This window comes from Bombus pyrosoma, linkage group LG5 (assembly GCF_014825855.1).
Source record: "Bombus pyrosoma isolate SC7728 linkage group LG5, ASM1482585v1, whole genome shotgun sequence".
NCBI classification, from domain to species: domain Eukaryota; kingdom Metazoa; phylum Arthropoda; class Insecta; order Hymenoptera; family Apidae; genus Bombus; species Bombus pyrosoma.
The window spans coordinates 302,370-327,595 of NC_057774.1; the positions used below are offsets into that span (position 1 = coordinate 302,370).

The 25,226-nt window shown below is 31.8% G+C and overlaps 2 protein-coding genes across 11 annotated transcripts; one reads left to right on the top strand and one right to left on the bottom strand.

The window, feature by feature from the left end:
• Positions 1–400: 400 nt before the first annotated feature.
• On the top strand, positions 401–15,732 carry LOC122567838 (tight junction protein ZO-1). 7 transcript variants are annotated; one of them, XM_043726905.1, is made up of 18 exons: positions 401–874; positions 1,384–1,588; positions 7,669–7,838; positions 8,178–8,380; positions 8,568–8,996; positions 9,239–9,299; positions 9,379–9,529; positions 9,618–9,769; positions 9,879–10,173; positions 10,275–10,446; positions 10,522–10,747; positions 10,866–11,040; positions 13,020–13,229; positions 13,416–13,760; positions 13,877–14,112; positions 14,656–14,845; positions 14,927–15,339; positions 15,452–15,732. In XM_043726905.1, exons 2-18 carry the CDS (start codon positions 1,436–1,438, stop codon positions 15,453–15,455), a joined length of 3,585 nt encoding a protein of 1,194 aa, XP_043582840.1. In that variant the 5' UTR covers positions 401–874; positions 1,384–1,435; the 3' UTR covers positions 15,456–15,732. The 7 variants fall into 7 exon arrangements, with proteins under 7 accessions (XP_043582840.1, XP_043582843.1, XP_043582842.1 ...); XM_043726908.1 differs by having other exon boundaries at positions 501–637; XM_043726907.1 differs by having other exon boundaries at positions 513–782.
• Positions 1,837–25,062, bottom strand: LOC122567842 (mitochondrial glutamate carrier 1-like). Of its 4 annotated transcripts, XR_006316914.1 has the most exons (11): positions 23,935–25,059; positions 20,773–20,839; positions 20,418–20,552; positions 20,183–20,332; positions 19,752–19,888; positions 18,265–18,450; positions 18,039–18,189; positions 17,434–17,682; positions 12,982–13,221; positions 2,437–2,576; positions 1,837–2,158 (listed from the first exon to the last, which is right to left on the bottom strand). XR_006316914.1 is itself a non-coding variant. In XM_043726917.1 (8 exons), the coding sequence occupies exons 2-8, from the start codon at positions 20,811–20,813 to the stop codon at positions 17,544–17,546; spliced, it is 939 nt and encodes a 312-aa protein (XP_043582852.1). In that variant the 5' UTR covers positions 20,814–20,839; positions 23,935–24,415; the 3' UTR covers positions 16,885–17,543. The 4 variants fall into 4 exon arrangements, 2 of the variants coding, with proteins under 2 accessions (XP_043582852.1, XP_043582853.1); XR_006316915.1 differs by lacking the exon at positions 12,982–13,221 and having other exon boundaries at positions 1,840–2,158; XM_043726917.1 differs by lacking the exons at positions 1,837–2,158; positions 2,437–2,576; positions 12,982–13,221 and having other exon boundaries at positions 16,885–17,682; positions 23,935–24,415.
• Between the last annotated feature and the right edge of the window lie 164 nt (positions 25,063–25,226).

Below are 25,226 nucleotides of genomic sequence, written 5' to 3' on the forward strand. Positions count from 1 at the left end.
TTATATTTTTTATTATATCTGGTAATTTCAATTCTTCGATCATTTTTATATTTCGTTACATTTAGGAATTCTTTATTTTTTCATCGTTTTGCTGACAAGAATAAGGAATATTCTAAATAGTTTCAAGGTCCATGGAATTATAGCATTTCTAGCGGTCTTCTTGTTGAAAACGAAATGTAATCTTCCAATTGCAGCATCATCTTACAAAAACTATCCTACGCAGCTGTTACTGCGGTCTACGCGCAATCTAAAGGTATACATACTTACGCTGTTTTATTCTTCAGGATATATTCTCTCAGACTTAATGGCAGAAGTTCAATAGAGTCAATATAATAATTAAAAGTAGACCATGTTAATTTCAACTTTTTTTTAAATAATACTATAAATCCACCGGTTCTACTTCTTAATTTAGTTTTTAGACTTTTTCGCAAACTAACACCATTCTTCGATTTGTCTATTTATTTTAATTTTGTGTGTGTTTTCTCATTTAACGAATACAGGACAAAACGCGTCATAATTTGGAGAATACGAAAGCAGTGCGTGAATTTGAGGCTTCGTATGGTCGATAGATCGATCGTTCGTCGAAAGAATTCCAACGACTCATCTGGTATCAGCAACACCCGCTACGATAAGCCAGGTTATGAAACCGCCCACATTTCGAATCGTCCCTCCGCTCACTTTTCACTGTTCTTCCGCAAATTAGTGTTCACCGTTCCTCTAACCGAATATTTCCCCGGCTTGATCGTTAGAAGTTAGTTTCATCAAGCTTTTCTCGAAGCACGGTAATCGTTTGTGATCGATTCTCTTCTTTCCTCTCGAATGGTGTGTCCTAATAGTGAAAAGTGAAGGAAGTGACTTATGAAACACAAGAAGAGTATATCCCTTGTTAAATTTATTAAATTTTGCTACTCAAAATACTGAATTCTTATGTAATTTGTCTGAAAATTATAGCATCTCATCGATGTATAATGTCTACAAATTTACGTTCAACGTCTGGAATTATACTAATTGACGTTAATGCATGCAAATAGCAATAGTAATAGTTAGTTGCAAGTTCATAACGCGACGAAGTTATTTTAAATAACTCTAAAAAGATTTCAGACACGAAGATAAAGTTCTATTATCATAATTGACGTCGGTGTTGAATTTCTATTAAAGGATTATTAAATATTGTTATTTTAAATGGAATATTTACTCAAATAATATTATCTTTGTATCCTTTAATATATACTGTTTCAAATAAGACTTTGTGTACAGATCGGTTTAGTAAATATTAAACGTTGTTAGAATTATAATTTGTATGTCATAAATAATAAGAATATTGTTAAGTTAGTTATGTAAATGCAAATAAATATTGTTTTATTCTTTTATTTCTTAATGTAGTTACCGACGGAGATCGCTAGTAAGAAAACGTCAATATCGACTATTAATTAAGATGAGGATATTCAGTAAATTGTTTCACCATGGGAAGAAAAAGAAGAAACGGCATGATTTAAAAAAAAGTACACAAAAAAGAAGGAACTACGTACCTCAAGATAATTTTCTTTTAGCTGGAAATCAATATGGAAGAGACAGAAGAAGACGTAAGGTAAGCAAAGTGCATTTATTCAAGTAAATGTTATTATCTAACATAACACAAAGTATTATCTTACAGTAACTAGATCTTGTATAATTTTAAGTCGAAATTAACTTAACTATAGATTTACCATAGGGGTATCATAAAAAAATGTTAAAAATGTAACAAATATTTTAGTATTAAACGTATATCAATTATAATATTAGTATTATAATATATATTTATAACGTAATATTATCATTAATTTAAGGCAAATGATATTTATAAATATTATTTATATATTTATTTATATATTTATATATTTATATATTTATATTTATATATTTTTATTATTTATTTATTTATATATTTTCTGATGAATAGTAATTAAAAGCGAGATTCCCGTTACAAAAATATTATCCCAATTGACTTGAGGCTTAAAGCGATCGCTAAGGACATACGTAAGGAAAAGCGCCAGTTTAGCTGGAATATGACACACCTCACAAGCAGCTGGAATGTGTCTTTCTGGCTCAGGTATCACTCTTTTGTGTCCCCCGTTCTAGCTTTCTTCTGGATTCGCAGGTAGTAGAATTAGATTTGACGCTGCACAAAATAAACGCAATACAGATTAAATCCCAAAGATACCTATTTTTCGTGGTACAATAATTACCGACCATCGAGCAATCATAAAGCATACACCTGATGTGAAATGCACTTGAATATAATAATTTATATACTTCTTAATTGAATTAAGAACAAACGAATTAAACATCTTGATTCAATATCGTAATATCAGATAATATAATCTATGACACTAAAAAGAATAACTGATCGAGAGACTAAAGGATTGATTAAAATGGAACAGAATTAGATGTGCTTACACACTGCTTGTTTTGTTGATACGCCAATTTGGCTACTTTCAGCATCTCGTACTGGTCTGCTTATAATACGTGCCTTTATCGTCGTATACGCGCACGTGCTTCAAGTCCAGATGTGACTTTCACATAACGGGTGTTCCAAACTAAGTAAAAATCAGTTGTATCACTACCATATTTGTTAAGGTAATTGTTATTATATTTATTCATAACAAACAAAGTGAATAATTTCGAAATAATCGAAAACTTTGTGAAAATAATCTAAAATACTATTGTCTAAGATGTTACAAGCTAATTCGTTACATTATATTGCATTGATGGAAACTGAACTATCATTAAAAACAACTAGAATGTGACAGTATTTCATATTTTAATTCAATTAACTTTTTAAATCTTTTCTTGTTCTGCACAGTGTCTCAGCCTTTGATATCTTAAAATCGGCAAATAACTAAGACCACCTTTCTTCTAATTCATTGAACTAGTATAAACATTAATACTTTAGGTTAGAATTGTTCGTAAGTAATTGTGTGTAACACAATAACATATGATATGCGGAGATATAGAATGTGGACACAAATGTTTAAATCGAATTAAACTTGATACACGTATTTTGGCTCTGCAGTGTATATATATTATGTGTACGTATGAGTATTATGTACGTACATTCGCTACCACTTAAGAGGTAAGTATCATACTGTTGATGTCTTTCATTATAACTTTCTACAAACATAACGATACCATTCGAACATATGGTGAAATAATCAATAATCAATATACATATATGAACGCTTACTTTACGATGTTTCTAGTAACTTAGGTGTTTGTTAACAGTTCGCTACTAAAAGATCATGTATAATACAAAATATTAAAACATTATGTATCGTTTGTACTTAAAAATCTTTAGTCTGAAGAATTTGAATTAAGGTTAGGGTGGGAACGAAACTTCACATTTTTTTTACAGATACACCTGTCTTTCTTAGAAATACACTAAAATGAAAAAGCACATAGAATATCCAAAATACAATGCTTCCTATAATAGTTGGTAGGTGAAACAATTTTCTACCGAGGTCCTACATTTTAAATTATATTCTAAGAAAATATGAATTTACGTAAAAATCCATGATCTATATTTGCTATTAAAACGATAAATCCAAATACTAGTTACATGTTGATGCCTCGAGATCGGGCCCATCACTAGTGAAGCCGAAAACCGGTGCGCAGGCACACGCATGCTGTGCGCCCCTACTATTCTCCGGGTCCTCTAGCGTAGGTCCGTGGTGCCCCTACCATTTCCCACTGTCCGCGACACGTTCACTCAAACAGGCTTCGTACTCTTCCCCGCAGCCGCCAAGCCCGTTTCTCATCCGATTTGCGTCGACCTGCCGCCTGCTTTAGCCAAGCCACGCTCCAAACTATACGAGCCGATCTTCGGCCCAAGAATTTCTCGACTTCCCGATATGCGTACAGCCGCCCTAAGCTGCTACAACTTTTGCTCGTGTATATACCGACTTTCGTCTCCGTTTCGAGTGGTCTGAAGTGAACTCAGTGATCGTGCAAGTGTTGCTGGTAAAGCTTTTAAGTGTACATTCTATGCATGGAACATCGTTGGATATGTAACAAAAATTGTGCCGCTGCAATTTCAAGTACCGATAGGTGGATCTTGGATTTTCTGGTCTAAAACACACCGTGGGATTTCTGAGCTTCCCTTTTTCGGCGGACAGCGATTCGTCTGGCTAGAATTGTGAGATGTTTTATTTCGGATCTTTCCCACACCGAATGTTACGGTTTGTTTCATTTCTGTCCCCAAAATTATTTCGAAAGATTCTTATCTTATTGTCTGACGCAAAAACAGATAGAGTTTCTCAGTTTCGTTTTTCCTATATTATTTATGAATATACGTATTTCGTTGTATTCTCTATAAATATATCGTAGATTATCTCACGAGGTTTTTGTAGCACAAAACTTTTGTAGTAAAATAAGAATATTAACCATAAAACCTAAAGTTTATTTTCTAATGCAACTCGTTTCTTGTTTCTTATTTACTTTATTCTATAATTATTAAGGAATTTTAAACAATTATTCTACTAATTTTTCTACAACGCTCTGAAACAAATCTTTCGCATTTCTTCGATTCTCTAATATAGATAATCAATCGAATGGTAACTTGTAGTAAGTCAATGTTAATTAAAGAGTAGATGAATGTTTATAGTGGTTTGAGAAATCTCGTCGAGTGAATTTCTAATAAAACATTATTGGTGGAGTGAACGATGCGGAAGTTGCGGTGCTTCCTTGCTTTCTGAAAATTTTTTCTCATAGAGTCGTTCTTTTCATTGGCCGAGGGTGACTCGGATGATTGGAATTCGTTCTCCGTTGACAACGTGGTACTGATTTTTCGAATGCAGCAAGATACCTTTTCCCTCAAAGGTTCTCGTTTGCCAAGAATCTGTACGTTTATAGCAGTTCGAACTTCTCCTTTGTAAATCGAGTTTGGAAAATGGAAGTTTTAATGGTAGTAGAAGCACCGGAACTCCTTCAATATAGAATCTCCCAACCTCGTTCCTCGTTTTTCCGAGCAACAAGTGGTGTTCGATACAACCTTGATATTTTAGCTTTTTACGAATCTCTAAGCAATTTGATATTTCCATGAAAAAATATGATAATTTACGATAAAATATATCTGATTAAAAGTTTAGCGTATATTATTTATAAATTGAAACTAAAAGTAAATTTAGAATAATATAAAATTAATAAGGTAAAATTAATCAAATCATCCTATACTGTACGATTTAGGGAAAGTAGCTCCTATTTTTAATGAGAAGTTTTATTCTTTTTTTTTCGACGAAATTGAAAATTGAGAGAAACGAGAGGAATGAAAATTCACGATAACAAATTTTGTTTTTAAAATTTCTAATGTGAAATGCGCGTGTTCCCTTGTTTTATATATGAATTTTATAAATTTACAGCGTTGTGTGATAGAAGATAATGGACACTGGTGAAAGATATAGACTTGCAGTGCAGTCAGCAAACGTGCGAAAAAGCTAAGTAAATAGATTAGAAGTCCCTTTGTGTGATTTTTATGAAAGACCGCCGATGAAATTGCTGAAGAGAGAACGGAATACGTGTTTCCAATGAAAATATCAAGAAAATCAAGAAGGGAATCTTGCGATTCTAACCTCTTCTAAACAACAAAATTTTCAGTGAAACCAAAACCAAAAAGGAAACGTAATCAATTTATGCCGAAAGAAAAAATTTAATTGTTAACACGAAACCAAATACCAAAATCTTCGAACGCTATAAAACAAGCTTCAAATATGAACAATATTTTGAAATGATAGAAACGTATATCGTTGAATGTGTATAAAACAATTTGGGACGTATGAAACAAAAAAGAAAGAAAAAAGAAAAGGCGATTAGTTGTTGAGATCGAATTCGGTTAGTCAAGACGAAACGTTCAAGATCAACGAAGAAACGTTGGTGTGTAAAATATGGAATTAGAACGATGAGGAAAGTGAAGGTCTGATCGCCCGAAAGGAAAATGGAATTCCATAACTACGCGTTGCTTTGAATTGTCCGCGTGTTGCGCTCATCGTGCACGGTACGCAACGCAATTGGGGAAACTCTTTTATTGGAAATGAGGTCGTGCGATTCTATGGTATAGAGCGTAGAATATCGCAGAATACTCGTACAATAGGACAGAGAGAGAGAGAGAGAGAGAGAGAGTATCTCGTAGAATAAGAGGGAAAGAAAAAAAGAAAAGAAAAAACGCAAAAAGCCACGTTAGATATATCTGGGATGCACGTGGGATTGGCTGTTTTCACGCCACTGCTTGGGACAGTTGGGACGCCTATGCGTCGGAAAATTCCTCCGAGAAGACGCATACCCCCGCTATTTGTGTAGCTAACTAGAAATGCTAATTAATTTATGACCAACCTTTTAAAAATAAAGTTCAAATTGGTAGAAGGGAAAAAATTAAGAGATTCAAGATCAAAGGAAAATAGATTTCAATAGCGACAGAATCCAAAAATAAGTGTTTAGGAAAATTTAGTTGTTGAAATCTGTGGAAGGAATTTTTCCATAAGGCAAATTTTACGAAGAAAGACGGAGAAAGAAATATACGCGAAGCAATTAGAAAAGTTTAATCGAATCTTTAAGGAGAAAATTTGCACGAAAAGAAGAAGCTTCGTGAGCATATCGTGAAAGAAAATTTTCCAAAATGAACATTTTTAAATGCAATTTTCTTGGCTGAAAGAATTTATTTACTAAATGCAACATGTATATTGATTTCCATTGTTGCATGGATAAGAGTAAAAACGATGATAAAATGTGTTCAAATTGAGGCGAGTTTAGGCACGTAAACATTTTTGATATAAGATTTGTAGAACAATGATGCAGCTTTAGCTTAAAGAAAGAGTATATGGATAAGAAAGAATGCACGTGTAATCAAGATGGTTGTTCAGAGGTGTTAAACGGAAAGACACCGAATTTTCAAGACGAAGTTTCTCAGGGCACGAGAATGGATAGAAACGATAACAACGTGGGTGTCGGAAATTCGGGTAACCCCCCAAATTCGTCTTCGACGACACACGGTATTCTTCACAATACTTCCGTTGGAACCGATGCACAGGTGCGAATTAACAATCATGCACGAATAAATGAAAGTGTTTTAAAAATATCGTTGTCTTTGTTTTAGAGAGATAAATAAAAAATTTGAAAATATTTCTTGTCATTATAATTATTATTACTAAGATTCTACGATAAATACAAGGATTTTTACACAAATGCTTTAAAACAAAATTTTGTTGAAAATTAAATTGAATATTACAATTTATGTAAAACCTGGGTTTTGTTACACTGAACCACGTTATGAATTCGAAATAAAACCTGGATTTGGTTCGAGTTAAATGTGTGTTAAGTAGAAGAAGAATCTTGTTAACGCGAACCCCTAGAATTTTCATCCAATTATGTACTTACTCCGCTTGTTTCTTTCTTTTTCTCTTTTTTTCGATTTCTCGCTATCTATTCACGAGGAACTAAATTCATTGAAATTTTATAGGGTGGAGGCGGGGGAAGGAAAGAAAAAAGGGAAAGATTCTTCGATATGCCTATGGTATTCTCGAAACAATGTACAATTCGTTATCGTAAAACGAATAAGATATAAAAGCACGATAACGAGTTTCTCATTGTAGATTAAAATACACTGAGTTTTTTCTAATTTATTTTTATACGAAAATTTTTCAGAACGGCGACAGAGGATGGGAGGTTCATCATGTTACTGTTACCAGAGTTCCGGGTTACGGATTTGGTATTGCTGTTTCTGGTGGTCGGGATAATCCCCATTTCACTAATGGCGATCCTGCTATCGCGATTTCTGATGTCTTGAAAGCTGGACCAGCCGAAGGAAAATTGCAGTAAGAACATTTATGGAGATTTTGTGTGTGTGTGTGTGTGTGTGTGTGTGTGCGCGCGCGCGTGTGTGTACACATTATACACAAATATATTCACATATATATATGTACACAAATATATTCATTATATATAAATATATATATAATGAATATATTTATTAATTTTATATAATTGTCGTTTCTTATTTTATTTTAGTACTCTAATATCTAAAATATTTAATATATCGATATTTACATAAGATGGTGATTCAAAATTGATTGACTTTTACCAGACAGCAATGAACAGTATAGAAATTAAAAATATTTGTTGTAATGCCAACACGCGAAATTATCATTTTCTAGAGTAAATGATCGCATAATATCTGCCAATGGAATATCGTTAGAGGGCGCCGATTATGGAGCAGCAATTCGTGTTCTCAGGGATTCCGGATCGACAGTTCTTTTAGTTGTTAAGCGTAGAGCTTCGTCGAATACTTCTGGAAGTATAGGAAATTCCACTCTTCAGAGTCATCGGTTGACTTTAACGAGAAATAATAAAAAAGATGGTAGATAAAACATTTTTTTTATCAATAATATCTTTCAATAACACTGATCTAAAGACACTGGTGACTAAATTGAAATTTTCTTAAATTCTAAAATATTATAATCAACATTTGGAATTTAAGAATTAAATTTAATTACCTTTTTTATAAACTTTCATTTATCGATCGATCTAAATATATTTTTCTACAGATTTCGGAATTGTTCTTGGGTGTCGTCTTTACGTGAAAGAAGTAACTCGAGATAACACAGGGGTAAAACCGGGAGACGTTTTAACACGAATCGGCAGCGTGGCTACGGATAACATGAGCTTAAAGGAAGCTAAGAAATTGATGGATCAATGCAAAGATAGATTGTCGATCGTGGTAACTCGAGACAACTCCTGCTGTCATGTTCAACAACAGGCAAAGAGTGAAACTGGTGAATATCTTTCTGGGACGAGTTACAGTAGCCAGAACTTGTACGTTCCACCTCCAACGAGGCAACCGATAGAGGACAAGAGCAATCTTGTTCCTAGAGGTCGTGCAAGAGGGCCATTGATGGATGTATCTCTCAGTCAATTAGATCTTCCTGCAACACCTACGGTAGACCCTCCCAGGCCACCGCCTCCTAGACCAGAAGGTATGATTTCTACAGAACTCTATTTATGATTTTCAAAAATACGAAATCTCATAAAACATCTCGTAAAACGAACAATGTTATGAAGTTTTGTTAGAATTAAAGAAAGAATAGTAAAACGTATTTTGTTTATTTCGAAATACTTGCAAGTGAATACTTATACATGAATTAAATATATTACAATATAATAATTAAAAATTGAAATGTCAATCAATTGGAAGTGGAATGTCTATATTCTCTTTTAGATTATTATAGCACAAGGAGACAATTGTACGATGAAGATTTATCTAGGAATAAGCTTCCAATGTAAGATTTATCTTTTATTACCATTACCATCAACTATTATGAAAGATTTATCGCATAATTAATATCGATTAATTTTTAGGCCCGATCCTCGATTTATTACTTTCCAAAAAGAGGGATCGGTGGGCGTTAGATTAAGTGGCGGAAACGAAACTGGTGTTTTCGTGACAGCCGTTCAAGCAGGAAGCCCGGCATCGCTTCAGGGTTTACAACCTGGAGATAAAATTTTAAAAGTAAAATGTTTCATCGATCTCGTTTTAAAATAAACAAAATTGATATTGTGTATAAAAGCATGTACAACTCTGATATATGTTATCATAGATAAACGATATGGACATGAAAGGAGTAACAAGAGAAGAGGCTGTCCTTTTCTTACTTAGCCTCCAAGAACAAATTGACTTGATCGTTCAACACCGACGACAGGAATACGATCAAGTAGTAGCATCTGGAAAGGGCGATTCTTTTCACATAAAGTACGCACTAATTAACATTTAAATAGAATTTTAAAGAAGTAATATATAATTTAAATCGATATACATTTAAAGATGTATATTTAACGAGAAACCTCGTGTCATATTGCAGAACTCATTTCCATTACGAACAACCGCAAAAAGGTGAAATGAGTTTTCGTAGCGGAGATGTATTTCACGTTGTAGACACGCTGCACAACGGTGTTGTCGGTTCGTGGCAGGTATTTCGTATTGGTAGGAATAATCAGGAAGTACAAAAAGGAATAATTCCAAATAAAGCACGAGCCGAAGAACTAGCAACAGCGCAATTCAATGCAACCAAGAAGGAAATGAGTGCCAGTGAAAGCAGAGGTAGTTTCTTTAGGAGAAGACGAAACAGTCATAGACGTTCTAAATCTCTTGGCAGAGTATGTTTCTTTTTATCTACTTAATAAAACTCCTGGCATAATTTATTCGTATAATCAGTTATCATAATGTTATATATTTTTTTATTGTTTATCATTTTTAGGATCATTGGGATGATGTAGTATTTTCAGACAGTGTTAGCAAATTCCCAGCGTATGAAAGAGTAATCTTAAGGCACCCAGGATTTGTGAGGCCTGTAGTATTATTTGGTCCTGTTGCAGACCTAGCTAGAGAAAAGTTGTTGAAAGACTTTCCTGATAAATTCACGTCTCCACGTGAGTAGCAAAATTTTTTTAATTCACGTTAAAATTAATTGAAAAATACTCTAAACGTCAGTTGTTCATTCATAGAAATGGAAAATCAGTTAGATGATAATATTGGAAAGAATACAAAGTCATCTGGTATCATTCGACTTAGTGCTATCAGAGAAGTAATGGATCGAGGAAAACATGCTTTATTGGACATCACTCCAAACGCAGTGGATCGATTGAATTACGCGCAATTCTATCCTATAGTCATTTTTCTGAAAGCTGAAACGAAACAAATTGTCAAGGAGATGCGTGCCGGAATTCCTAAGTAAGTATCTATACAAGTATCTATACAAATATATTGATGTTATTTTTCATACACATATATACTATATATTACGTGTTTTTCAGACACATAATTAGACAATCTCGAATTTTGATTTCAGATCGGCGCATAAAAGTAGTAAAAAACTTCTGGAGCAATGTCAAAAATTAGATAAAATTTGGGGCCATATCTTCAGCGCGGTGATTACATTAACCACACCGGAAGCTTGGTATCGAAAATTAAGAGAACTGATCGACCGACAACAACAAGGACTACTTTGGATGAGTCAAACTAAGGTAAGAATGTTTTTACGTTTTCTAACGTTTTTTCTTTTTTTTTTCTTTTTTTTTTTTGCTCGATACAACAAATAGCACGGCCTGGTTTTAAACAACTAATTAAAATAATCAAGACTGATTAAAGTAATTTTCTCTCAAATTACTTATTTTAATTTGTAATCTAATTTTTACATCAATAGATGAAAGATCAGATAAAATCCTTATTTGCATAAAAGTAAAATAGGAATATTTAAATTTCAACATCGTACGAATGACGAAATCCCTACTGATGAGAGTGAATGGAATTCCGTTGGTGAAGCTATTTTATAATAATTTATTATAGCCGTCATATGGTCGACACATGACGTGGGAGCCATGTTATTCGTCCGCTAACCCTTGCGAATTACCTCCTCCTCCTGTACCCCCGATTTTGAAGGAAACCATATATCACGACGTAAACGAAAATAACACATATCACACGGACAAGTTATTTTCATTACCTTCTTATCCGTCTTTAACTTCTGATGTTGTCCGTGAGCAATTTTTCGGCTATATTTAAATCCCGCTTTTCCTAGTTAGGTGTCTTGATTATCGCCTTTAAAAGAATTGTCTATGTTACTATTCTCTTGAACATTTGAAATATTTTATTTTACGTATTAACAAAAATCTTGAACTTCTTTCAAATTTCTAAATAAAAAATTTAGTTTTGCACATTAAGTGCAATTTAGTTTTACAATTAAAATATATTTAAATGTATTGTTCAATCAAATCGAATTTATTATCATAATCCGTGAAAGATTTCTTAATATAGTTCTATATTAAAGACGACGTGTTGGCATTGTTATATTTTAAGATATTCGAGGCACCTTATATCTTATGTTCAATTTAATTTGCATGGCTGAATGTTCATAGCTTTAGCGGAAATCATTGTAAGTTCAAATGAAATAATCTCACAGTATATTATTGAAACTTTTGTAACTATGTATTTGGAAGCTAGTCAGAGTGGAAAAAAGAATATTTTGTAATTTTCTACTTTACTTATTAAAAACATGTATCTAAATTATGACGTTACGACGAATGAACAAATTTCGTTCATAATTTCGTTGAATGATATAATTAATTAATGTAACTCTAAAAACTTCTTACTTTATTATTGACAAAATTAAATATATATGTTATACTGCACCACCTTTTGAAAGAAACTACAGAAGTACAGTATTGAAATAATTTTGTTTTTCTAATAAAAAATGAGTATGTACAAACTTAAAGTGCTGTCAGGGTAATGCTAATTATATTTAAAAAAAAAACTTTTTATCAAAAAATAATCAGAAGGATTCTCTGCAAATTTCAAGTTGCATGATTAGAAATGCAATTTGGGGCAAGAATTAAGAGTATATTGTCGAATAAATAAATAAATATATATATACATATAATATATTGAAATATATAATTAAAACCGTCTTATAGGAATTTTTATCACCATTCATCCTGCATCTTGCAAAACTAACAGAATGTTTTATGGTATATTTTGTCTTGACTTTGTCATGCGAGTCCTTCTAAGCTGAGTAATTATCGAACACTTCATTGTTCTCGGACAAACTAAAAAATGATTGAAATGTAAAAATACTTTTTAATTAGAAACATTTTATTTCATATTTACGCATAAATCAATTTAATTCTAATTTGCTCTGTAATCTTTAAACTATCTTAACTGAATTTCAGAAATTAAGCTTAACCGAATGGCAAGTATTTGTTTTTCGTTTGTATTTTAACCCTTTCAGACATCATTGCCGCAATACAATATTTTTACCCCAACTTTGTTTACAGTTTATAGTTAATTTCATTGGAACGTCTGATTATTTTTTAACGAACTGAACAATTCTTTATTCAATGATGATGTATGATGAATGCTTTATGATATTATAAGTGTAAAGGTCTGAAAGGGTTGAATAGAGCATAAACCTCTGTAATGTATTGTCCTCTGTGTCCTGCGATGATAGCCGGAAGAAGCACTCTCGGATGACTTCCTATTCCCGATGACTTCTCGCCTCTCCTATGCTTCCTCTCCGGAGAGTGACTTGGAACTTAGTCCGGCACCAGTTTTGCCGGGTGCTTTGGGTGCACCGTCTAGATTGAAAAGCAGCTCTGATCCAAGCATCGCTACACAAGACGACATTGCTGCACCTCCTCCATATTCGACCACTTACCAGGTGAAAAATTCAATTATATTAATCAAATAATGATTACTTTTATAAAATAATGAAAATATTGAATAATCCTGAATTGAGTATAAATTCTTTATGAATTAATGAATTTATAATTATACTATAGATATAATATTAGATATTTTAATCATCATAAATAAAATCTGAAGTACTCTATCTATCTTTCTCTAGCAATCCTTCGAACAACCAAAAAGAAGATCACAAGGGGGAATGGGAGATGGAAAATACGGATTTTCATTATCAGGGCAAGTTAGCAATCAATCAGGATCACCAGAATATTTAGGTGGTTCATTCGAGCCACGATCTTCTTCTCATCATAGTCCTCCTGATTTACCACCAAGAGTGGATCGTAATGCAAAGCCGAGTAGTCAACAGCAAAGAAACACTATCGGAAGGTCTGCACAAGAACGGTTGCTAAATAAGACAGACTCGGTATTGGACGTTGCAAATTATATAAATGCAACACCTCATAAAGCTAATACCACATCATCGCTTGAAAGAGCCCAACCAAAAGCGGTAAAGATGGCTTAATGTCATTATATTATTAATAGACTGCCACATTGGATTATCATTAAACAATAATTTAGTAAAAATTATTGTACTGATTTTAATGTTTTACTACGTGTTCATAGGGAAGCTACGATAGCATGTCTTCTTATGATTCCTATAATAATACAAATGGAAATACCAGTTATGGAGTATCGGGTTTAAGTACATCAACCGGTCGATTGGGTCCCAATGTCCCAGACGACTTAAAAAGCAGTGGTGGACCGGCAAGACCACACGATCCTTACAGATTCACTAGATCAACTGCGCAACCAATTCCAAATCATGATTCCCAACCACGAACTGATTATGCCAAATACAGGTATGTTTTTATTATTGGTGGGATCAAGATTTAATTAAACGCATAGTTCGTAATTCTACAGAGAAAAGCTCATATGTGAAAATGTTCGAATTCTTAAGCTATATTTGTTTACTGTTCGTCTTTGCATTCTAGAATGATGGCACGAAAACCTCGACCATTGAGGAGAGCCTGTAGAATCTATATTTCTAGTCGAGATACGCTAGTCTGAATTCATTTCATTATACCTTTTATTATCCTATATTTCATAGATATAGTTAGATACACGGACATTATTCATAATTTTAATCATTATTTACTATACAAAAGATCATACAATTATTCTTAAAAAATTTCATTTTGGAATTTGAATGCACTACACTGTTATTAAGGCTGCTATTATTAAGACTATTCATTTATTTTATATTTGATTCCTAGCTTTTATTTTATAGATTAAATATTTCTCGCCTTAAATACCTTATTTTCGTTTTTCATGATCTTTATTATTATTTATCCAGTACCTATCACACTTCTGTACGCTAGAATATGTTGCTTCGTATATTGTAGCCGCACAACTGATTACAAGTCGATAACGTTACCGCAAAATAAACCTGGAGGATCCTACAAGCCAATACCTCCTCCGAAACCAAAAAACTATAGGCCACCACAAATGAATTTGACTCAAACAGAAAATAATGGAAATGAAGTAAATAATACTCATCAACATTCAAAGAGTTATTCCATTGCTACTTCTCATGTAAGTGAAGTATTTTTACGAAAGGCTATTCTCATATATAAAAATAAGAAAAAACATTAAAATAAGAAATTTTGATTTTAGGTAGAAGGTATCAATAATGTCCAACGAAATAGTGGACAGTATTATTACAACATACCACCACCAAATCGACATGATTCAAATCTCGGAAGTTCACACCACAATTTAAGTCACCTATCTACGCCTGCGCACAATCACAGTTTGAGTCATACGCATGCGCATTGTAGCCCACCAATGTCGACTCATAGTCATAGTAATAGTGCCAGTCAGTTAAGCCTCGGTCTTTCACATAATAGAAACAGTGTTAATCACAACGGATACGTTGTCAACAATGGACACAATGCACCTGGGCAAAGTTTCCCAACGAGTCCAGGACATAATCGAGAACCGAGTGGATTAGATCTCGCTGGAAGCAGGGAACAGAGGGGAAGCGCTTTTGAACTTTATCGCAAACCTGTACACCATTACAACGCGAGGTAAAACTTAAATTTGTTACGTCTCATTCATATCTTCTTTCACATATTACAGCATTCAAACTGTCAGTCATCTTAAAAAAAACTAATACAGAAAATCTTTTTGTTATTACAGTTAACAAGTTCAAAGATTTATCATTTTTTTAATGAAAAAGGAAAGATTAGAATTATTAGTCTTGCTAACTTGACATTAATGATAGAGAACACGAATATTTGGATGTCATGATAAACCTATAAATGACAACGAATATACATAATGAGAAAGAAGATCTCACAAGAAGGATTAATAGATAACTAGGAAATTGAATCTATCTCATCCTTTTTTCACTTTCACTTTGTATATACGATTTTAATAAAAAAAAAGAAAAAACATAATAAAGTCCTTGCAAAAAACAACCGTTAAATAACATTTTTAATAAAAATTGTACTAATAAAACAAAATCACATTTCCCCTTTCTTTTATGGGAGAGAAATTTGTGCTTGAACAGCTTATGCAAAAAAATAAATTTCCTTAGGAATATTTCTAAAGAACTGCTAAGATTTACTTCTATACAATGTCAATATACATCGATAACATGAATATTTGTATTATATATCTAGAATTTCTTTTACTAGTAAAATTGACAATAAATCCCCATATTTGGGAAATTTTTTCTAGTATCTCTCCACAAAATTTCCTAAGAAGGAAAACGGAAGAACAATTTAACTCTTAATTGCTATGATATTTAATAAATATTTTAAATACAAATCTATGAATACATCTGAAGATAAATAATTGTAAAAGAGAAATAAGTATAGAAATATTTCAAACAGCATTTTCTAAATTAAAACGACTTGAGGTTCTTTAATAAGTTAGCTATCTTTATGATAATCATATAATATGTTAACAGAACATAGAATAACAATATGTTAAATTTTAATTTAAAACATACATTAAAACAAAACATCAATTTACAAATTTAAAATACAACAAAACTATGCATTCCTTAATGCATGATTTTTATATTTTATAATCATACCAATTAAGAGTTATTTCCTATTATTTGATTCTTAAAGATATAGCAATGATCTGACGACAGCATTAACTAGAATTTACAAATGGAATTATGTAATCTCTTACAAAATGTAAGCTCTTGTTATCACGGTAGACTATACCAGTGTTCCCATCATTACAACATAATATATACAACATAAATAATTTAGTCGATTTTTTCACGATATTTATTAACGATATGATGTATAATACGTGCTTAGGTATGTAATACTTTATGTTTATAAATTTTTCCGCAAACTTATTCGCGTTCCATTTATATATAAAATAAAAATAAGATGTAAAAATAATTGTCTATCTTACTTTGCAGATACCTTAATAACTTATTGTAAATGTTATAAAAAACTAAAATGTGAAATAAAAAAGTAAATAAAGAAAGTTGGAAACACTGGTTGTTCAAGAAGTAATTCATATGAGGGATAGGTAAGATGGGAATAATAGAATCCTAAGATTTATAATTAGTTCGTCAATAGTGAAAATAAGCGAACTCGATCGCAAATCATGAATTTCATTCTCATTCAATAATAATATTAAGTCAAAATCAACGTTATCATTTATAAACAGTGACCTAGCCTTCGCAATAGCTCACCAGAACCTTGATTATCTGAAGAGACAATTATAAAAATACGTAGAAATAAATTCATGAGATTAACTGCCTAATTACATTGAATTTTTCTTCTCTGCTTCTATTATACTCAAATTCTATCTTATAATTTAATTCGGTGAGGCATGTATCAAACTTAAAATCATATTACTATTGAAATGCTGTGTAATTTTTCATATTTTGTTGAGTTTTAAGCCGTAGGGAGGTTTTCATTTTATTTACAACTCCATTTTATTTTGAAAGCTTTATTGCACTATGAAATCTTAAAAAAAAAAATTAAAAGTAATTGCAATTAAAAGAACTATTGTAATAATACATAAATATCAAAAATAAAAAAGACACTTCTGTACGCCGATAATTTATCAAATAAACATTGAATACACTTTGCACGCATCCGATAACCAAGGTTCTCAAGTAATTAAGAAAAGAACAACTCACTTACTCAGCAACTAGCGAACCATATTAAGCGAACATACATCTATTACGCGCCAGTTATTGTCAGTTTAATCCCAGAGTATTCTAAGACGACACAGAAGAAGAAGAGGGCGATGTTCACTTAAGACCCAATAGGCATTCTGCGACGCCGAGGTAGTAAATGGTTTGTGCAATCCCGAAAAGGGGTGCTATCACGATCATTCTACACGCTCCACCTTTGAAGAATGCAGTTGGACCTTCGTTCTTCAATGTTTTACTACAAAATAGATAAATAGCAATTATACTATTTCAGTATTTTTACACAATTTTCTAAAATTATCAAAAATATTAATTTTTTTTTATTATCTTTTTTATTAACGCATTGGCATTAACCCATTGGTATAGTTATCTGTCATACAATCTGAAACATTATATCCGTTTCTTATTAATTTGATTTTCAGTTATTCAAAATTACGATATTTTCAACACATTCAGAACTGGATATTTTTGGTCAACCACAATAATTTTTTGTTTGAGGAAAGATAACGTACACAAGAAACATTGGCGTGAAAAAATTATTATGTCAACGGGATAATTAAGATGATTATAATTTTATACGAATGTCACACTCACGTTATGCAGTCCAGTACACCATCGTATGTTGGTTCACCGGGTGCCTTTTTGATTACTTGCAATCTTGTTTTGACTACGTCAAACGGATTCACTGATAATGCAGCTATAGAGCCAGCGGTACAACCAGACAAAAACGAACACCAAAATACGGCTAGCCGATGAAACAAAAAATGTTAATTAAATCTTTGAACTATAAATAAATTTTCAGAATGAGATTGAAACTTACAGGAACCATCCTCTCTCTTTGGCCCAATATCGTTCAGTCTAGCGAATAGTGGGAAGTAAATAATAGAAAATGTGACATCTCTAAGCGCTGTTGCACCAGTACCTTGATAAAGTCCCAAAATGCCTCTTTTCCGCAATAAATCTTTCGTTAATGATAAAGCCGACACCTTTGGTACAACTTTCCCAGCTGTAATAATTATTTGTATTTACACGCCATTAATTAATCCTATCAGATAAATAATAAGTAATGATTATCATCGATATTTTGCTATTAATTGTCCCATCAATTTATTTTAATTAGTGGTCTTTGTAATTGAGAACTTAAATCTTAGAAATGTTGTATGTTTAAGAAAGAATTGTACGTTTAAGAAATTTTAATTTTAAATTTCAAATATGCTAGGAATTTGAAAAATATCGAAATTATAATTATCGTAATTCTTAACTAAAATTATGTTATGCTCATTTTATGTATAACGGAATTTTGAATATAGTATTTTTTTATATAAATAACGCTACCAAAATCATAAACATAACTAACGCATTCGCTGCTATTAAAATACGGCCATACTGTTTCATTTGTCGTTCTTTTCATCAGACTGCACAAAAGCAAACTGCAATGATTACGTCAGCAATATTACGACGATAATTAAATCTATGCAACGTTATGTGCCAGTAGCAACGAATTTGTTAATGAATTCCAGTCAGCTGTTAGTTTTATATTTTATGTCGTAAAAAGTGAATAACCAGTACACACAAAGAGAACCTTTGATACGAAGGAGGAAGACACACCTCGATAAATCAGGCATAACAGAAAGAATTAAATCTTAAAAATTGGGCAAGAGAAACTTAATCGTGAAAAACACCAGGTTGGAGTAGACGGATTAATTAATAATTTCTTTTTAAGAGAAGAACAATACTTGTGAAGAAACACGATTTTTTATGTTAGGAAGTAGAAAAATTTTAAAAATATATCTATTTTGTAAAAAGTATTAAATTTCTTCCTCAAGGAAAACATTTGTAGAACAAGGCAAAGTTTCAAAAATCAAAATTTAATCCTGGAGAGTGCGTTAACAATAAAAAATTTCTATTCTAATCTTGAAACAAACGCAATCCTCTCAAACCGTTTACCGATCCATATTTGATACGTTGCCATCTGTCTGCAATTAAATCTTCCCGTCCTGAAATTTTTATCGGCTATCGCGGACGTCATGTAGCTGTAAAAAGCACGAATCGAAAGAATTCAAATTTCCCGAATCCAAATCTAGATCGCAATTCATTCCACGTTTCAGTGAATGTACTTGAGAAATTTGTGATATACGTTAACGTAAATAGAATGTAAAATATTTTACGTGCTCTGTGAAAGAATTACTTTCAAATTATTAATAATTCCTGCCTTGTGCTCGTTCAATGTTTAAAAATCATTTTAGCTTAATTGTTTTTGTAAATAATTTGGTTTCTAATTAATTGCGAATATTTTACAAAATTTACCTTCCTTTGCTGCTGCCGCTACTCGTCCAGCATCTTGCATTTGGATTTTCAGTAGTTCCATCGGTGTTGTGACGATAATTTGACATGCTCCAGCTAATCCACCGGCAAGCATTTCACGTTCTAGTGGCAGTTTCTGTCTGTGCAGAAAATTGATAGATTTTAACTACCACTGCTATTAGTTGTACTTTAACCACCAACATTGTTATCTCTGTATAATTATCAAAATTAATACTATATATATATATATATATATATATATATATACATGCATACATGTATATATAGTCATGAATATACCCTACATCGACATTATATCGAGATATGAATATTAATGTCGGTATCAATATCGATCAATCAATATAGATTATAGATGTATTAATAGTATGCACATCTTTACATAATACTTAATTGTTATTGGAAGAATAACATACCCAGGCCCTGTAGATAAGTAATAACGAAATGTATCGTTGGCAGTGAGTTTGATTGCCTTTTCTGGTGTGATTAAAAGAATGTTCACACCAGATCCTTTATACATGCCAAAGTAGCCTTCAGCATTGTAAGTCTTCTTAAAGCAATCAAACCTGAAATATATAATTTTTATGATTAATTAGAAAAACCATTACATTTTATTTTGTACAAGTTGACTCAATGTGTATAATTACTTACATTGATTTGTACATTCGTTCGCCACTAGGGCCAATAACTTGATTCTGTAATCGTGTTTTAACCAAGTCCAGTGGGAATACCACAGAGACACCGATGATACCTGCGATCCCGCCATTTATAATTTTTGGAAGAAGTCTAAAATTTATTTGGGACATATATATATATGTATATATATGTACACACGCACGCACGCACCCACCCACCCACCCACACACACACACACACACACACATACTGGTAATTTATTAATTGTTGATTAAGCGTAAATTTGTACACGCTTATGACATAACATCGTTATGGTGAAAATCAAATATATTTGTTAGTTATGATTTTTTGCATCGAACGGATTACTTACTTAAATTGATCTGGAACTTTTTTCACGCTGTCCTTTTCCATTGAAACTATAATTTATAATTTCCTCCCTGTTACAAAATTACATGTGGTAAATATACGATAATGATTATATACGCTTGTTATTGTATACAAAATTATGCAACATAATTACATTCTATGTATTATAATTATTTTTGGATAGAGACAGTGGATTATATTTTTAAAGCAGTAAAAAATTAATGCGAAAATTTGAAAATGTTTTGAACAGGAATTATTCTAAAGTGGATCATATATCTTAATTTCCTCATCACTGATTCTATTTTTATTTTTATTCAATATTCATTACATGTAAGTAAATATTTCTTTTAATAAAATATTGTTTTTCATTATGCAATTTTTCGTTGGTAATTATCTTCTTATAAAAACTTAAAATAAAATAAGAAACTTTTTGATCTTGCAAATCTAGATTTGCATACACATATACTGTATCTTATATAAACTTTCAATTAACAGTAATCAATGTACGTAATGGCAAAGTTATATTTTCATTTTGGTGGATACAATTAAGTATTAAAATAATATTGTAATATAAATAAGCATATGGAAAGTATCTGTTCGTCATTAGGTTCTAAGGATTACGAAAAGTTTTCTGTACATACAACTTACACGCATATGTATAATAACATGTGCACAACTATGGATGCAAGTGGTCCTTCTTATATTGGCAACATTGCCACTTTCAACTACCATTTCTCGGCGAGAAATATGACCTGGACACATCATTGATTTCTTACGAAAGCCAGAGCTTCCAGCAGACGTCGCGTCGTAACCATCAGTTTGACTAGCAACGACCATTCGAATATTATGAGAAACTAGTAAATATGTATGGCAAATTACACTTTCTCTGTTATATTGATTAAAAATCTCAGTTAAGTTTTCTAAATAAAAAAAAAAGGTGATAATACATGAAGAAACAATAACTTTAACATTGCATGACTTTTAAAAACGTTTATTTAAATTCAGTATACATATATAAAAACATGCTGGGTGTCCCAGCAATCGTGGTACAATCGACAATAGGATGATTCTACGCGAAGAAAGAAGTCGAAAATATACAATAAAATTTATTCATAAAATATTTTGTTCTCAAGAAAAATAAATTTGAAAATTTATTGTGCGCGTATACTAGATCAGTTCTTAACTTGCATTTTTATCTTATTTTCTCGTATACATAGAATAATCATCTGCTGATTGTTTACACATATCTAACCTGCGATTAGTCAAGTTTAAGTATATTTGACAAATTTTCAAACTCGATTTTCTTGGAAACGAAGCGTCATATGAAAAAACTTTATACTATATTCTTAATTTGTTTTTTCACATAGAACCAGCATTATTGTCGACTGTACCACGATTGCTGGGACATCCTTAACCATGTACGTGAATAAGGTTTCCTTTTAAATTTTTTTCTTCAAGTTTCATTCTTTACGCTTAGACGAAAGTCGAGCAATCAGCAAGTTGTAAAATAATCCTACTCAAGCCTTTCAACGTTTTCAGCGATTTTCGATGCGTTACAATTCGAGGGGTTTCGACACAAGTGTCGATCGATTTCTCTTCAACGAATTCCGTCATCGCGACGAACTCTACGAGGTCGGTTTCACTGAATACATAAATCGAGATTTTTTTCTTTTCGTTCTCTCTCTCTTTCTTTTTCTTTTTTTCTTAAATTACCTACACGATTAAAGCCTATGTTATAAAGTGAAAGTACACAAATTGGTGTCACAAATGTACTAATTTTACTAACAATTTCTGCTCGTCATGTTTGCCCTAAATATGTTGGCAACTTTGGCAACTAAAGTAATAATGGTTTCATATTTCAAACTCCATGAAATTTCAAGGAAATTTCAATTTGCGTACAACCCTGCGATTGATTTACTAACTACATATTTTAGAACTTCTCACACTTTGCAGTTTCACACAAATATTATAATTCAATCATATAAATCCTTTCATTTCAATTCATTTCAATCATATAAACTCTTTTCACATTATTTTAAATAATCACTAAACTGCGGATTTTTATATATTTATGGGAAATTGAAAGGTGCAAAAATATTCAGGATGCACATGAAATGCGAAAATATATAAAATATCTAAAATAGAATACTTGTTATAATACTTAATAGATAAAACAATTTCTATTTAGATTCCATTCCTTTAATAATGTTTATAGAAATATTAATTTCCATAAATATCCGCAGTCTAATAGTAACGTTTTTGAAGGACGGAAAACAATTTGTATTATAGACTAATTTGAGTTTCTGCATCTCTGAATATTATCGTTCAACCTTGAACGTTAGTAGTATAATAAAAAAGATAAAGGAATCATTATATAACGAGTTGATATCTGCACAATAAGAATTGCATTATGCACAGATACATATTCGCTAAATCTTATTGTAGATAACTAAAAACGCATATACATATGACACCATATGTATACGTATACATACATAACAATATCCCGTGATGAAATTAATATGTCTAAATCTGTATAATTTTATTTCACCGTAAATGACAATGTTAACAGACAACGTAATATCGCCTCACGAGCAAATATATGAATGGAAAGTAAAATATTAATAAGAAAATAAGTAGGTATATATCTCTAAAGAAGCTATAAGCGATATTTTAAGCACGGGAATCAATAATCTATCGATTATATACGCATCAGTTAAGTATTATCAGTTGAGCATTAAACGATGAATATCTACATACATAAACAATTAAACGTTAAATATGGAAGAAGCAATAAAGTAGGTTAGGTAACGACCATACCACCTGAAACTATATACTAGAAAGGTTAGATTTTAATTTATAAAAAATACTTCAAGAACTTCCTTCACAGACTATCTCGCTATTATTTTCAGCCGCTTACATTTCATGGAAAACGGCTTTTCAATCAAAGAAAGATCTTTAATCACGAATCTTCGAAAATTCAATTTCTTCAAATATCTTGACAGAAGTCTACCGATCAATGTTAATGTTAACAATAAATAGTAAAAAAACGTAAAACAATACAAATGTGAATAGTTAAATTGGTATTGGCAAGTCGTATTTTTCAGGTAGTTGGTAAAATTTTGGAATGACAGCCAACCGGAAATTCAGCAGAAGACATACTCACCGATTGAAAGTGGAGAGTGGTCGTGGTCGTGGTCGTGGTAGTGGTCGCTCACAGAATTTCGTTGACAAAAAGCAGTTCTTATCATCGAGAGCGATAGTACGGATGACGTAGGAAGCTCAATCTCAAACAGGCAGTGTGACTAGCATGATACCCGGGAGATTTCGTTTTCACCGAGGATCTGAAGAAATAAAAGAGGACCACGGACCACGGGTGGAACCGTCGTTCACTTACGTCACAAGTTACGCACCAATCGCAATGGCCTGTATCAACGAAAGAAAGAGAGGGAATATTTATGAGCGACGATGGTCTTCCTCTAAAAGTTTAAATAGTATAAATTAATGCAATTATTGATAAATATATTTGCCAATCAATTGAAATGTATTTGTACTAGATACTTAATTTGGACTATAACTTGAATAGGAATAATTTCATTATTTAACGTATAATTAAATGTACAGGGTGTTCCAGTATTGATGATACAGACAAAGTGGGGTTATTCTTTATAAAATAATAAGAACAAAATATATAGAATGAGGTACATAGAATGAAATTTTTTTCATTTAAGGCTTCGTTTTCGAGAAATTGAAGATTGAATATTTATCAAGTATACTTGAACTTTGTTAATTTTGAACTGGATTGAATTGAATAATAGATGACAAATTATTGTACCGGTAAAAGTAAGTAAAATATGTAACATAAAATTTTATCATAGGACGTTCCATTTTTGAGAAAATAAAAATTGAAAATTAACCAAGCGTGCGTGTATCAAACTATTTTCTTGAAAACAAGGCCTTAAACGGAAAAATTTTATTCAACATTTTTCACTTATTTTCGCATCTAAGATAACCTTCTGCTAATTGTTTAGTTCAATTACCAGTTGGTACTGGTGGCCAAATTCACAAATGCCATTTTTAAATTTGATTAAATTTGAATTTCTCGAGGATGAAAAACCTTTACTCGATATTCTCGACTTGTTTTTTCATGTAGAATCATCTCCACTTCATTTGAACCATCTGGGTATCATCAATACCCTGTAATACGTTTAATACGTTTGCGTATTATTAAATTAGAAGCAACGTAGTGTTTTTAAGACTGTATTAGTATGTTACACAAAAGTGAATTTTAATAAAAAATTTGGAAACAGTCGTATCAGATTTATTTACCTCCCTTATTACATTCGAAATTTGAATTTTAAAGAATACTGTGAATACCGAAGTTGTATAGTCTTGAAATATTGTAAATCAATGATGGTTAATGATAAGAAATATTGTAATTAATGAATAGTAAACATT